Source organism: Doryrhamphus excisus, chromosome 18 (genome assembly GCF_030265055.1).
Source record: "Doryrhamphus excisus isolate RoL2022-K1 chromosome 18, RoL_Dexc_1.0, whole genome shotgun sequence".
Taxonomy (NCBI): Eukaryota; Metazoa; Chordata; class Actinopteri; order Syngnathiformes; family Syngnathidae; genus Doryrhamphus; species Doryrhamphus excisus.
This window is the reverse complement of record NC_080483.1, coordinates 11,805,194-11,819,209: the sequence shown is the minus strand read 5'-3', so window position 1 is coordinate 11,819,209 and position 14,016 is coordinate 11,805,194. Positions and strand designations below refer to the sequence as shown.

General features: G+C 43.4%; 1 protein-coding gene across 1 annotated transcript; it reads right to left on the bottom strand.

The window, feature by feature from the left end:
* Positions 1 to 1,204: 1,204 nt before the first annotated feature.
* Positions 1,205 to 3,731, bottom strand: LOC131106075 (potassium voltage-gated channel subfamily A member 3-like). Its single transcript, XM_058054803.1, has one exon. It carries the CDS (start codon positions 3,715 to 3,717, stop codon positions 2,179 to 2,181), a length of 1,539 nt encoding a protein of 512 aa, XP_057910786.1. The 5' UTR covers positions 3,718 to 3,731; the 3' UTR covers positions 1,205 to 2,178.
* Between the last annotated feature and the right edge of the window lie 10,285 nt (positions 3,732 to 14,016).

Genomic DNA, 14,016 nt, shown 5'->3' with positions numbered 1-14,016 from the left:
TGTGATACCGCTTCTACTCCTGACTGCTGCACACACAGGCTAAAAATGGGGCAAAACATGCACCCCGACTCTGTTGCATGTGCTATTATTTTTCTGGTCAATACAGCAGTTGGTGGCACTGTTAACTAGATGTGGTTTTGACTTGAAATTTTTCACACAGCTAAATCACACTCTACAAAATTAGTACACACCTTTAGGCCTTGTGTGCTGAGCAACATTGGTTGAAAAAGGGCTGCACGGCACAAAAGTGGTTAGCGTGCAGGCCTCACAGCTAGCAGACCCAAGTTCCATCTCTGTGTGGAGTTTGCATGTTCTCCCCGTGCATGCATGGGTTTTCTCCGGGTACTCCGGTTTCCTCCCACATTCCAAAAACATGCTAGGTTAATTGGCGACTCCAAATTGTCCATAGGTATGAATGTGAGTGTGAATGGTTGTTTGTCAATATTCGCCCAAAGACAGCTGGGATAGGCTCCAGCACCCCCCTGCGACCCTCGTGAGGAAAAAAAAAATCTCCTCTCATTCTGTGTGGAAGTGGTATATTTTCAGCTTCTTATTTTGTCCTTCTTGTCTATATGTGCCCTGTGATTGGCTGGCGACCAGTCCAGGGTGTACCCCGCCTCTCGTCCCAAGACAGCTGGGATAGGCTCCAGCACCCCCACCGACGTTCGTGAGGATAAGCGGTAGAAAATGAATGAATGGTGAAGCCATCAAGCGAGACTTAGCAAATAATTTGTCATTCACTTTTTTGTAATTATTATAAAACTTTGAGGATGCAGGAGGTTTATGACATTTTGTGTTTACGAAGCACTCACATAAATCAGTTACACTGAAAAAGGACGTGTCGCTTTTGTCGACAAACAACCATTCACACTCACATTCATACCTATGGACAATTTGGAGTCGCCAATTAACCTAGCATGTTTTTGGAATGTGGGAGGAAACTGGAGTCCCTGGAGAAAACCCACGCATGCTCGGGGAGAACATGCAAACTCCACACAGAGATGGCCAAAGGTGGAATTGAACCCGGGTATCCTAGCTGTGAGGTCTGCGTGCTAACCATTCGAACACTGTGCAGCCCAGTAGCCTTTACCGATCTTGAATATCCAGCATAAGGTAGCCTACAAGGGTCAAAGGTCCAGTTCTTCTTTCTTCCAACACATGTATGAACATTCCGACACTTTTTGAGTCACTTCATTGTGTGTTTTATTTACCATAGTCTATATATATATATAGGCAACTCTGAATGTAAAGACTTTAAAATTATATGATCATCTATACAGCACTCAAGTGTATTTGATACCTGATTAATAATGTCAACATCTCAACAGGCTGTTTATACAAATGTCTCTAATCACTTGACAATATCAAATCTCAAGACGGACGATTTGACTCATGGAGATATATAGCGTATATAGTAGACAACGCACACTGAACACAACATGGGCAGTCGAATGAGAAAACATCTGTCTTTACAAAGATAATAATCTTTACACTGTCATGATAGTTATATTATAGTCATAATGCAACTGGTTGAGGCAGACCGTCACCCAATACTGAGTCAAAGTTGTAGTTTTTTTTTCATTATATGCCTGTGCAATAGTAACTAAAATATTCGAAACAGTGGCGTTCTCCATTTTTAACAAACACATTGTTATAACACAATGAAAAGTGAGCATTATTATCTTTTTAAAGGCTGATATTTCCATAACACGCTTGTAATAGATCCCACCCGAGTAGCGGTTTTCAAAGTTTCACCTAAAAAAAACAGAAATAAACCCTCTTGTACTCGGGGTATAACCAAAGTTAGCTGGTTTTAGGAATGTTTTTCTTTGTTTTTCTCAAGCTACTGCGCCTCCCACTTGGAAAACCCCCTGCATTACATTGAAGTGGCCTGCCAATCAATACATTTGAACATCAAGATATGTATAGGCAACAGGGAAATATGTCCACTTTTTAAAGTTTTTGAATAATACTTGAACATGTAAAAGTTATGAGTATGAAGAATAATACGGATTTAGAAAAATACTAAAAAATTATAAGTTACATTTAAAAAAAAGGCTAAATGAGTCCTGTTAAAAGTGAATATTTAGTGTATTAGTGCAGATATGGAGGACAGTCGGTTTAAAAAAATAAAAGTTGCTACTTTTTTCCGCCACACATGTTCAATGTGGGTCATATTTACACGTCCGTGAAGATCTTGGTGATGTTAACGCAGTTCTGGCTGTTTTCAGGGCTCAAGTTGACCCGCTTGACGCTCTCCTCCAGGCCGGCAAAGTCGCCCCTGACGACGGTCGAGGAGGCGCAAGACCCCCGCGGTTGTAGCGCTTCCGCACCGGGGATGTGGTCGCAGCTTCCGGTGTTCGTATACAGAGGCTGCTCGTCCCCGTCGGTCTCCCGGTGGTAAAAGTAGTTGAAGTTGGACACGATGACAGGAACCGGCAAAGCGATGGTTAACACGCCGGCGATGGCGCACAGAGAGCCGACGATTTTGCCACCGATGGTCACCGGGTGCATGTCCCCGTAGCCCACCGTAGTCATAGTGACCACCGCCCACCAGAAGGCGTCGGGGATGCTGTTGAAGCTGGAGGTCGGGTCGTCCGCTTCAGCGAAGTACACCGCACTGGAGAAGAGTATGACCCCTATGAAGAGGAAGAAGATGAGCAAACCCAGCTCCCTCATGCTGGCCTTGAGAGTCTGCCCCAGGATCTGGAGACCCTTTGAGTGACGTGAGAGCTTAAAAATGCGGAAAACGCGCACAAGGCGGATGACCCTGAGAATGGCGAGGGACATAGCCTGCTGGCCCCCGTTGGTCTCCGTTTCCGCCAGCTCGGTGCCCAGAGTGATGAAGTACGGAATGATGGCCACAATGTCGATGAGGTTCATGATGTTTTTGGAGAAACTGGTCTTACTGGGGCAGGCGAAGAAGCGCACCAAGAGCTCGAAAGAGAACCAGATAATGCACAGGGTTTCGATGACAAAGAAAGGGTCCGTGAAAGGACTCGGTGCGTAAAGGTGACCAGTGGTGTTCAAAGTGCGAGTCCGAGTATCGGCTTGCTCTCGCTCGTCCCGGAACTCAGGCAGTGTCTCCATGCAGAAGATGACTATGGAGATAAGGATGACGAGCACGGAGACAATAGCGATGCCCCGAGCTGGACCGGAGCTCTCCGGGTACTCGAACAGGAGCCAGATCTGCTTTTGGAAGTCGTTTTTAGGCAAGACGCGCTCCTCCTCTTTAATGAAGCCTTCATCCTCTCGAAATTTCTCCATGGCATCCTCACCGAGTTGATAGAACCTGATCTCCTCGGAGAAAATATCAATGGGGACGTTAACAGGTCTCCTGATGCGCCCCCCGGACTGGTAGTAATAGAGAATGGCGTCAAAGCTGGGTCGGTTCCGGTCGAAGAAGTACTCGTTCCTGAGGGGGTCAAAGTAGCGCATCCTCTTCCTGGGGTCCCCCAGCAACGTGTCCGGGAACAGGTTGAAAGTTTTCAGGTGCGTCTCGAAGCGCAAGCCCGAGATGTTGATGACGACGCGCTCGCAGCATCCAGCCTGGCGGCCCAGCTCGTAGCGACCCACGGACAGGTGGTGTGGAGCCGAGAGCACGGCTGTCTCCTCCGGCATGTTCTCCACTGTCATGTCGCCCTCGTCGTCATCGCTCAGCTGCTGGCGCCTGGAGGACACAGGTGAGAGAAGCACGCCCGAGTCCCGGTGGTCCATACAGGTGGTTCCGAGTTTGGTCTGGGTGGGGGTGGGGGGGGGTGTGGATGGCGCCACGCCTCTTCCAGAGAGCCCGGAGAGCTAAGGTTGACCCGAACCATCAGCCATCGCCGCGCTCGTGCACAAATGACGCGCTCGTCTCCCTTCTGCCTTTGCTTTTTTTTAACAACCCCTCCCCTCACAGACACAAACACGTCTCACGTCGTCCACGCGTGGAAATCAACTCCCAGTAGCGCGCATACACTTAATCACGCACACACGGGCCAAAACATTAGGTACGTCTGCACACTTAAACAAGACAATAGGTAATATCATGAGTGGAAACCAGATCACTTACATATTAGCACGCAGACCTCACAGCTAGGAGACCCGGGTTCAATTCCACCCTCGGCCATCTCTGTGTGGAGTTTGCATGTTCTCCCCATGCATGTGTGGGTTTTCTCCGGGTACTCCGGTTTCCTCCCACATTCCAAAAACATGCTAGGTTAATTGGCGACTCCAAATTGGCCATATGTATGAATGTGAGTGTGAATGGTTGTTTGTCTATATGTGCCCTGTGATTGGCTGGCCACCAGTCCAGGGTGTACCACGCCTCTCGCCCGAAGACAGCTGGGATAGGCTCCAGCACCCCCCGCGACCCTCGTGAGGAAAAAAAAATCTCCTCTCATTCTGTGTGGAAGTGGTATATTTTCAGCTTCTTATTTTGTCCTTCTTGTCTATACTAAAACACAGTTTTTCAATAAATACAAACAACAAACATAATTCCAATAATCACTGCATTGGTCTGTTTTACAGTTGAAAAATTACCCTGGCGAGTTTCCACAGCACCAATAATAACACTGTGACATTTTTGGAGCTTAATCATGTTGTGGGTCACAGGAAGGGACATCCCACAGGATTCACAATGTGCATTGTGTGTAGCACAGGTGGTCAAAACACTGCTATGATGACGGTGAGTCGCAAAGGAAATACACTTCTAATACAGACCTTAGACTGTTTTAAAAAAAGGATTAAAAACATATCTTTTTAGAAAAGCTTTTAGCTATTTTAATGCATATTTAACGTCTTTGGTTCACTGTGTTGTGTTAGTTTGGCTTTGGTCATTTCCACCTCCACTGCTCTACTTATTTTGGATGTTCTTATTGTGTTATTGTGACACTTGTTAACTTTTATTCTTCTATTGTAACTGTTGCACTTTCAGATCATTCATTTGATGTAAAGTGCGTTATACATTACATTTATTATTATTATTATTATTATTATTAAGAAAAGCAGTGGCGGTGTTCAGTATCCCGCAATAAATGATGTTGATGATGCTCGTGTTTGCGTGAGAGATGAAGAAGTGGATGAGACATTTTGATGAGCTTGTTGGGTATCACAGTGACAGGGATCAGACCATTTCCAAGCCTGGTGATGTCATAATTCAGATTAGATGAGTCAATTTACTCCTATCACAAACTTTGGGTAATATTTTTTTCCTCATTTACAGTATGCATTTATCCATTACCATTTTCAATCACCAACTTTTTTGAAATAGTAATATAAAAACTCAATATTTTCTTGAAAAAAAAACTCTTAATGAAATGTGCTCATAGTAGCCCCAAGCTCCTACTGTCAAAACACTGCATCCTACAGTTTGAAAACCACTGACGTAGCCGATATTAGTATATCATTTTCCCTGCATTTGGTTACTTGCTTTTTTATACTCATTTAGCCAAGAAAAATAGTGCCAAGCAGATATTTACAACTATTGTTCGATTTATTGTGAATTGTAAATGCTTGCAATATCAAATATTTTATTAAAAACTACATTTACAAGCAGTACAAATGGTCTTATCCATGTGCATTATTTACCTCATAAAATGATGTGGCTGGCCAGATCCGGCCCCAAAGCCTTGAATTTCACACCCTAATAAAAGGTGGACTGATAGCGGGTGTCAGCATGCTCCCGAAAGCAGATGGATGAAAGCAAGGCTACACAATGGTCTTGCTCCCTGTGATTGTGTTGTGTTGACCTGCTGATGTTGCTCTCCGTGGTCCTGAAAGCAAAGCCTCACCTCACTAATCAACCTGCTGTGTTGTTCACACACACACACACAGATACAAGCACTGAGATCATTCACCTCATTTCATCTGCATAAACACCCCAAAACCCAATAAGCATGTTTTTTTTTCCAACTTAACAATACCCAGCTGAAGAAGCGTCCCGTGTGTGCCTTTGTTAGCACAGTGTTGTTTCATGCTTCATCAAAGGCGGCTGACATTGTCTGGGGTGAGCAACACGTGTGCAAGGAAAGGGAGGGGGATTTATTAATGAATCCAAATGGGATTCAAACATGTCTATTGAGCATATATTCATTTCCATGTGCTGAGAAGAAAGTAAAAAGGAGAAGCCGAGCTTGTGCTACGATACCAAATATGGCAACAACACTCAACACTGACAAAATCCTCTTAAAGGGATGGCACTGATCTCCAAAAACCTATTGACCTCGTTTGGACTGGAAATGGAAAAATAAACAAATAAAGAGCAGTACTATAGCAGAGGGTAAATCCTGCAGTTGCAGAGGATCAAATAAAAGTAGAGGCATATTATTCTCTCTCTAGGAAAAATAGAAACCTGTTGGTGCAGGGTGTTATAGAGAAAGTGGCAATGGGTGGAAAATCAAAAAGAACCCTGTGAACCATGTGATTTAACACAGCCAATCAGCAAGGACACATTTAATAACAGTGGGGACATTATAATGAAATAATAGTCAACTAGGGAAGCATGGACATAATTATCAATTAAACGGTCCAATGATTATTCAAATGTTGCAGACTGTGTGGAGGTGATTGTTGATTAATAACGTTTTGACTCAAAATAGAGGTGCCGTTGAATCGGTATATGCCCTGGGCAGGATTGTTGTGCTAAAAGCAACACTAGCATGGAAACAGGAGTTCAGAACATTCAAATATATGATCCCATGGTTTGAGGTTCTTTGGTATGGGTATTCTTGTGGAAATTAGGTGAATACAGGCACTGGAATGCTTGTTCGGGTATTCCTAATTCTGCTTTTTGGATCATATAAAAGTAGCAAACATCATGGTGGTTTTGTGGTTTTGTCCACACCATACGAACACCAAATCTTAGCCCCTTCAGTTTTTTATTCTTCCATAGTTTCAGGTTTTCAACACAGAGGCACCCACGGCTTGTCCTGGTCAACAACGTCACACCAAAATATGCAAGATATGCTAGCTTGACAAATTCTGTGATGTTTTTTTCTTTTTGCTTTCAGGAGTATATTCTCTACAGATGTAACAAAAAATATCAGGACTATTTTTACAGTGGCAGACATTTTCCAACATTGAAACGTCATATGTGCAAATTTAAATAATGTACTAGATCCTTTTATACTGGTATTTAGTCTTTTAAAAGTATACAATGGTAATGTCACTATATCTCAAAAACAAAGCCAATTCCGAAATCAGTGCTCTTGAATTACCCTAAATCCATTTTAAAAATTTGACAGCATAAGATATGTACATATGTATTTTTTTGGATGGGTACTCCAGTTTCCTCCCATGTTCCAAAAACATATTAGCTTAATTGGCGACTGAATGTGAATGCGAATGGTTGTTTGTCTATATGTGCCCTGTGATTGGCTGGCCACCAGTCCAGGGTGTACCCCGCCTCTCGCCCGAAGACAGTTGGGATAGGCTCCAGCATGCCCGCGACCCTTGTGAGGATAAGCGGTACAGAAAATGGATGGATGGATGGACGGTGTAGTAATAAACCCTACAATAAAATATAAATATTGCATATAAGTAAATAATACACTAAGATGACTGCACGGCGGTCGAGTGGTTAGCGCGCCATCTCTGTGTGGAGTTTGCATATTCTCCCCGTGCATGCGTGGGTTTTCTCCGGGTACTCCGGTTTCCTCCCAAATTCCAAAAACATGCTAGGTTAATTGGCGACTCCAAATTGTCCATAGGTATGAATGTGAGTGTGAATGGTTGTTTGTCTATATGTGCCCTGTGATTGGCTGGCGACCAGTCCAGGGTGTACCGCGCCTCTCGCCCGAAGACAGCTGGGATAGGCTCCAGCATCATCGTAACAGAAGCTTTGCTATGTTTCCAAATGTTGATTATTGAACAATTTAGTCAATTTAGTCAGTCAGCTTGCAAAGAAAGAGGCAAGCTTCACCCTAGTTTTCTTGAGAAGTACAATAAGTTATGTCTGGAGTTTGTCACCATGACAACCAAAACATGGAGTGTGTTTTGTAAAGAGAAAAAAAAAGTATTTCTAGTTGAAGATATTACATAACTTCCGCTCCAGCTTGTGCAGGAGTAAAGTCGACTTAGAGAATTTGTGGCGCATTCCCACAGAGGAATGAATTATGTTACATATCTGGATTAAAGCGGAGGAGGGTTCTACTTTGAGTGTGTGTTTGTGTGTGTGTGTGTGTGTGTGTGTGTGTTGAACGCAAGGCTACTTATGCCTACAGCCACATAAAAAAGGGCTTAGACTCTGAAAAGACACTTTCATGTGAACACAACAACACCATAGACACTCATCATCCGTTTCCTTGATTCCGTTATCTATTTAGGTCACGCTTCATGTATGTTGCACTGTGCATGGATGATGGAGACCCGTCGCCCCGCCCAAGGTCTAACTCCACATCGCAAGTAAATTCCTTTTTCATTTGCTGGACGCCGTGAAAATCAGAATTGATGGCAGTCGAGGGACATTTAAATGCCAGTGAAGCGCTTTTCTGATTACACTCTTATGAGATAGAACATATCAGACGGCCAGAGGGAGCGAGGAATCCCATCACGTAAATTCCCACGCTCTAAACCGTCAATACACTGCAGGTTATTTACTGTCATCAGCCGTGCTACTTTCATAGATTGGAGCCCTTGTTTGAATTATGCATAAACACACATTATAGCATGCTTATTAGCATACACACGCCGTGCAGGACAAGTTACACATTGGTGTAAGCTGCAATATATTTTATGATATCTGGTCAAGATACAGAAATTAAAGGTGTATTTACTTGAGAGTAGTCAGTGTATAGCTTGTATAGCAGTATCGATTTACTATTATTTTCTAAAGATGGCAACAAGAGTGAGAGCACTTCACAATAAAACACATTTTTTATGTTGGTTTCGTTGTGGTGTAGTTCTTTTGATATTATAGCATAGATATTAGATATAATATTTGTGTTAAAGTGAAAGTTATGCTTGAAATTTTTCACAAGAATCTAGATTTCTCCTTTTTGTAGTCGGGAACTGATATTTTCCTGAAACTTACTTATGTTCTACTGCTGATTACTAAAGAACGGATAAAGGTAACAAAAAACTTTTTTCTCTGATGATGGTATCATGTACTGTATGTTTATACAGTATAGTCATAGAACTGAGACTTAGACATAGATTTTCTCTTTTTACCCACTGCCACCAAACGAGTCTGCCTGACTGACTTGGAAGTCAGAATGATTCAACTTAAAGGGACGGCATCCCCATCAGCAGTGTTGTGCATCAATAGTGATGAAGGAACAGTATGCGCTCTAAATAATAATATATTTGCATCAAAAAAACGTTGCACTAACAAAAAAGTCCATCTTGCCTGTCCACCTGTTTACACAGTTGCACTGTTCCACAGTGTTTACATGCGTGTAGGGCGAGTCTTTTTTGTTGTCAATGGTATCTATTTTGAGAAATTTGTTTTGAAAATCCAAAAACTCTTGACTTAAGTGGCTCCAGAGACTAACCAGAACTATGTTTCCTCATCACCAAAATCCGACCGCAACTCCGCTCACAGGATAAAGTGAAGGGTTAAGTCTCCGTTGATGCACTACACTGTCACAACTTCCTGTCAAAAAATCAAAACAGTGCCTTTAAATTGTTAACTAAATTCATTCATTCATTCATTTTCTACCGCTTTTCCTCATAAGGGTCGCGAGGGGTGCTGGATCCCAGCTGACTTTGGGCAAGAGGCGGGGTACACCCTGGACTGGTGACCAGCAATCACGGGGCACATATAGACAAACAACCATTCACACTCACATTCATACCTATGGACAATTTGGAGTCGCCAATTAACCTAGCATGTTTTTGGAATGTGGGAGGAAACCGGAGTACCCGGAGAAAACCCACACATGCACGCGGAGAACATGCAAACTCCACATAGAGATGGCCGAGAGTGGAATTGAACCCTGGTCTCCTAGCTGTGAGGTCTGCGCGCTAACCACTCTACCACCGTGTTAACTAAATAGTTAACTAAAAATAATGTGTAGCAACATGACTCTGCTGGTACGCCAATGTATCCATCCGCCTGCATATTCTACCACACGCACGTGACTGGTTCTCTTTTTCTAGATTTCTTTTTCTACAATATTAATAATTAATATCAGTGTATACGTAACCATAAAATGGCTATATACAGCTGACCCTGACCTTTGACCTCATTTACCAAGTGTAGGACGTTGTTAAAATCGGTCAAAGCCAAAAAATTAGCTGTAAATTATGGTCAGTGGAGCCTCTGCAATTAAGATATATTAATTGACTGACCTTTGACCTCAACTACTTTGCCCTGCCCCTCATAGGTTATCCTTGAAAATCAATATAATAATATGCATCAGTTATGAATGGCGTCCTGTTTAGTGCTGGATATGCTAACACGCTAATTTGTCTTTTAAGTACAGATACTTGAACCATCTTGAGTCGACGTAGGCGTTTATTATTCAAAATCAATAGCATCCCCGCTGTTACATAAGCCATGAGACCAATCCAATGTGTCTAGGGTTGTCTCGGATTCAGTAGAAACGCGGTTTACATGACTTAAACGATGACTGTTCAATTGATCAGATTGTATTAGTGGATGAGATCTTCAGCGTCTATTGGCTTACGGAGCTAACCATGCTTATTTAACCTTTCACCTCTGCCGCCTCTCATCACGTCAAATAAAATTGCCACATTATTTATGACCTTGGCCTTCACCTTGACTCCCAGTAGCAAATCACATGACAGGGTAATGATTTGGCTCTGGCAGGGAATGTGGCCGATGTTCGAGCATTCCATCAATGCCGGTCCATCTTTGTCTGTGTGTGTGTGCTGTTATTGATTAGCCGGACTGCCAGCCACAACGGATAGTGAGAATGAATCCGTGCTCCTCGTTACTCAAACGGGAGTCTGAGCATTGTCACTTTCCATGGAGAACACAGACTGGCCAAAAGGCTAAGAAATGACAAATCTCCTCCTCCTCACTCCTCCTCAGGATTGTAGCTTATAATGATACCTTGTAAACTGATGCAATGTTTTTATCAGAACTTACTGTTGAGTCAGATTGATGCAAGAGTTTCAGCAAGTATTTTTATTACAGTAATGTTGTCAAGGGACAGTAATGGGGGGGGGGGGGGGGGGGGGGGGGCAAGAGACACTCTGCTCACAAGACGAGACAATAGACCACATTGGATTGATGGGAATGAGACGAGACCAGATATTAACACTGATTTATAAATATCAGTGTCACTGACTTTTATAAATATTACAATGTGGCTGCACGGTGATCGAGTGGTTAGTGCACAGGCCTCACAGCTAGGAGACCCGAGTTCAATTCCACCCTCAGACATCTCTGTGTGGAGTTTGCATGTTCTCCCCGTACATGCGTGGGTTCTTTCCGGGTACTCCGGTTTCCTCCCACATTCCAAAAATATTTTTTTTCACATCAAAATAATTAATTTACAAATATAATATTCAGGGCTGCACGGTGGACGTGTGGCTAGTGCGCAGACCTAACAGCAAGGAGACCCAAGTTCAATCCCACCCTCGGCCATCTCTGTGTGGAGTTTGCACTGAATAGCATTTTAGAGAATGGGCTGCACAGTGGGCGAGTGGTTAGCATGCAAGCCACACAGTTAGGAGACTCTGTTCGATTTCCCACTCTGGCATCTCTGTGTGCAGTTTGCATGTTCTCCCCATGTGTGGGTTTTCTCCGGGTACTCCGGTTTCCTCCCACATTCCAATAAAAAATTTTTTTCAACATCAAAATAATTCATTTACAAATAAAATATTCAGGACTGCACGGTGGTCATGTGGTTAGCGCGCAAACCTCACAGCTAGGAGACCCAAGTTCAATCCCACCTCCGGCCATCTCTATGTGGAGTTTGCATGTTCTCCCCATGCGTGGGTTTTCTCCGGGTACTCCGGTTTCCTCCTACATTCCAAAAACATGCTAGGTTAATTGGCGACTCCAAATTGTCCATAGGTATGAATGTGAGTGTGAATGGTTGTTTGTCTATATGTGCCCTGTGATTGGCTGGCGACCAGTCCAGGGTGTACCCCGCCTCTCGGCCGAAGACAGCTGGGATAGGCTCCAGCACCCCCAATGAATGAATGAATATAATATTCAACCTATAAACTGTATTAATATGACAGAAACTTGTACATACAAATAACCTTAGGACGACCTTTATCTGGTCTAATTATACAATGTGAGAATCAAGCCTTTGAATAAAGACTCTCAGCAAGAATCCTGTTGATTTTGAGTGTTGATCTGTAGTATAAATCAAAAGACAAATTATTTTTCCCATATTTTTGTGTCTACTGGTCAAAATTTAAAGCCATTTTGCTTATACTTTCATGCATTGTTAACACTGGTTTTGATCATGCTTTTGTTCAGTGGGTGAGGGTACACCTGTCTAAGACATTTTATGGTTAATTAAACCTGTAAAATGTGACAAGTTATTACAGACTTCATTTAGAGTGTGGCTAATCAGTGACCTCTGCATAGCATTTAAATGAGGTGCTTTGATGTCCATATTTGATGAGGAACCCTGGCATCTAAATGTCATTTCATGTGAATCTATACTTAGACGTGCAATGTTACAACACTGGGGTGTGCAAGGGATTTATTCTGACACATATGCACCATCCTCACCAACAAGGAAACATGAGCAGCTGCTGCTGCGTGACGACACGCATGAGAAACGTGACGTGCTCTGAGCATGCCGGTGGAATGACAAGGAGCATCTTGCCAACGTCTGTGCCTCAATGTTGCGATTGCGTCCAAGACGGGCTGCATTGCAACACGACGACACACAGCCGGATGATTGTTTAGCTCAGTTTTTTTTTTTTTTTTTAACACCATTTTCCATCTGAAATATGCAGTGGTAGCCCGGCAGATGTCACTTTAGTGAAATAAGGCTTTGTTTGATTAGGTATATTTTTTAGGTCGACCATAAGTTAACTCAAATTAACTGAGGGTCGCTGTGTGACCCTGGGAACCATCAAGTATTCAGAATGACGTTTGAATCAAGGGACTAACTCATCAACAAACAGGTGGTCATGACTCAAGATAATAGTTTGACTCATGGGTCATAATATAATAATCATCACACAGTATACACATGGCAAGTACTACTACGATCAATCCATCTTCTTATCCTCATTAGGGTTGCGGGGGTATGCTGGAGCCTATCCCAGCTGTCTTCGGGCAAGAGGCGGGGTACACCCTGGACTGGTGGCCAGCCAATCACAGGGCACATATAGACAAACAACCATTCACACTCACATTCATACCTATGGACAATTTGGAGTCGCTAATTAACCTAGCATGTTTTTGGAATGTGGGAGGAAAACCGGAGTACCCGGAGAAAACCCACACATGCATGGGGAGAACATGCAAACTCCACACAGAGATTGCCGAGGATTGAACTCGAGTCTCTTCGCTGTGCGGTCTGAGCGCTAACCACCCGACCGCCGTGCAACCTGCTATAGAAAATATAATTCATTCATTCATTCATTTTCTACCGCTTTTCCTCACGAGTGTCGCGAGGGTGCTGGAGCCTATCCCAGCTGTTTTTGGGCGAGAGGCGGGGTACACCCTGGACTGGTCGCCAGCCAATCACAGGGCACATATAGACAAACAACCATTCACACTCACATTCATACCTATGGACAATTTGGAGTCGCCAATTAACCTAGCATGTTTTTGGAATGTGGGAGGAAAACCGGAGTACCCGGAGAAAACCCATGCATGCACGGGGAGAACATGCAAACTCCACAGAGAGATGGCCGAAGGTGGGATTTAACTCGGGTTTCCTAGCTGTAAGGTCTGCGCGCTAACCACTCGACCGCCGTGCAACTCAGCATTGTGATATTTGTGCAGCAAAAATGTCCTTAGAAGCTTTTCAGTGAACAGACTGAGTCACAACATCTTCAAGGAGGTGCCAAGATGAGATAACAGCATCAAGACAGGTGCGGGTTCTATTCCAAACTATATTCTAGCAGTGAAACGTACGTGATGGTGGCAGC

Excerpts from the sequence above, each read along its gene's own strand:
- LOC131106075 (XM_058054803.1), bottom strand. The coding sequence starts at position 3,717 with ATGGACCACCGGGACTCGGGCGTGCTTCTCTCACCTGTGTCCTCCAGG.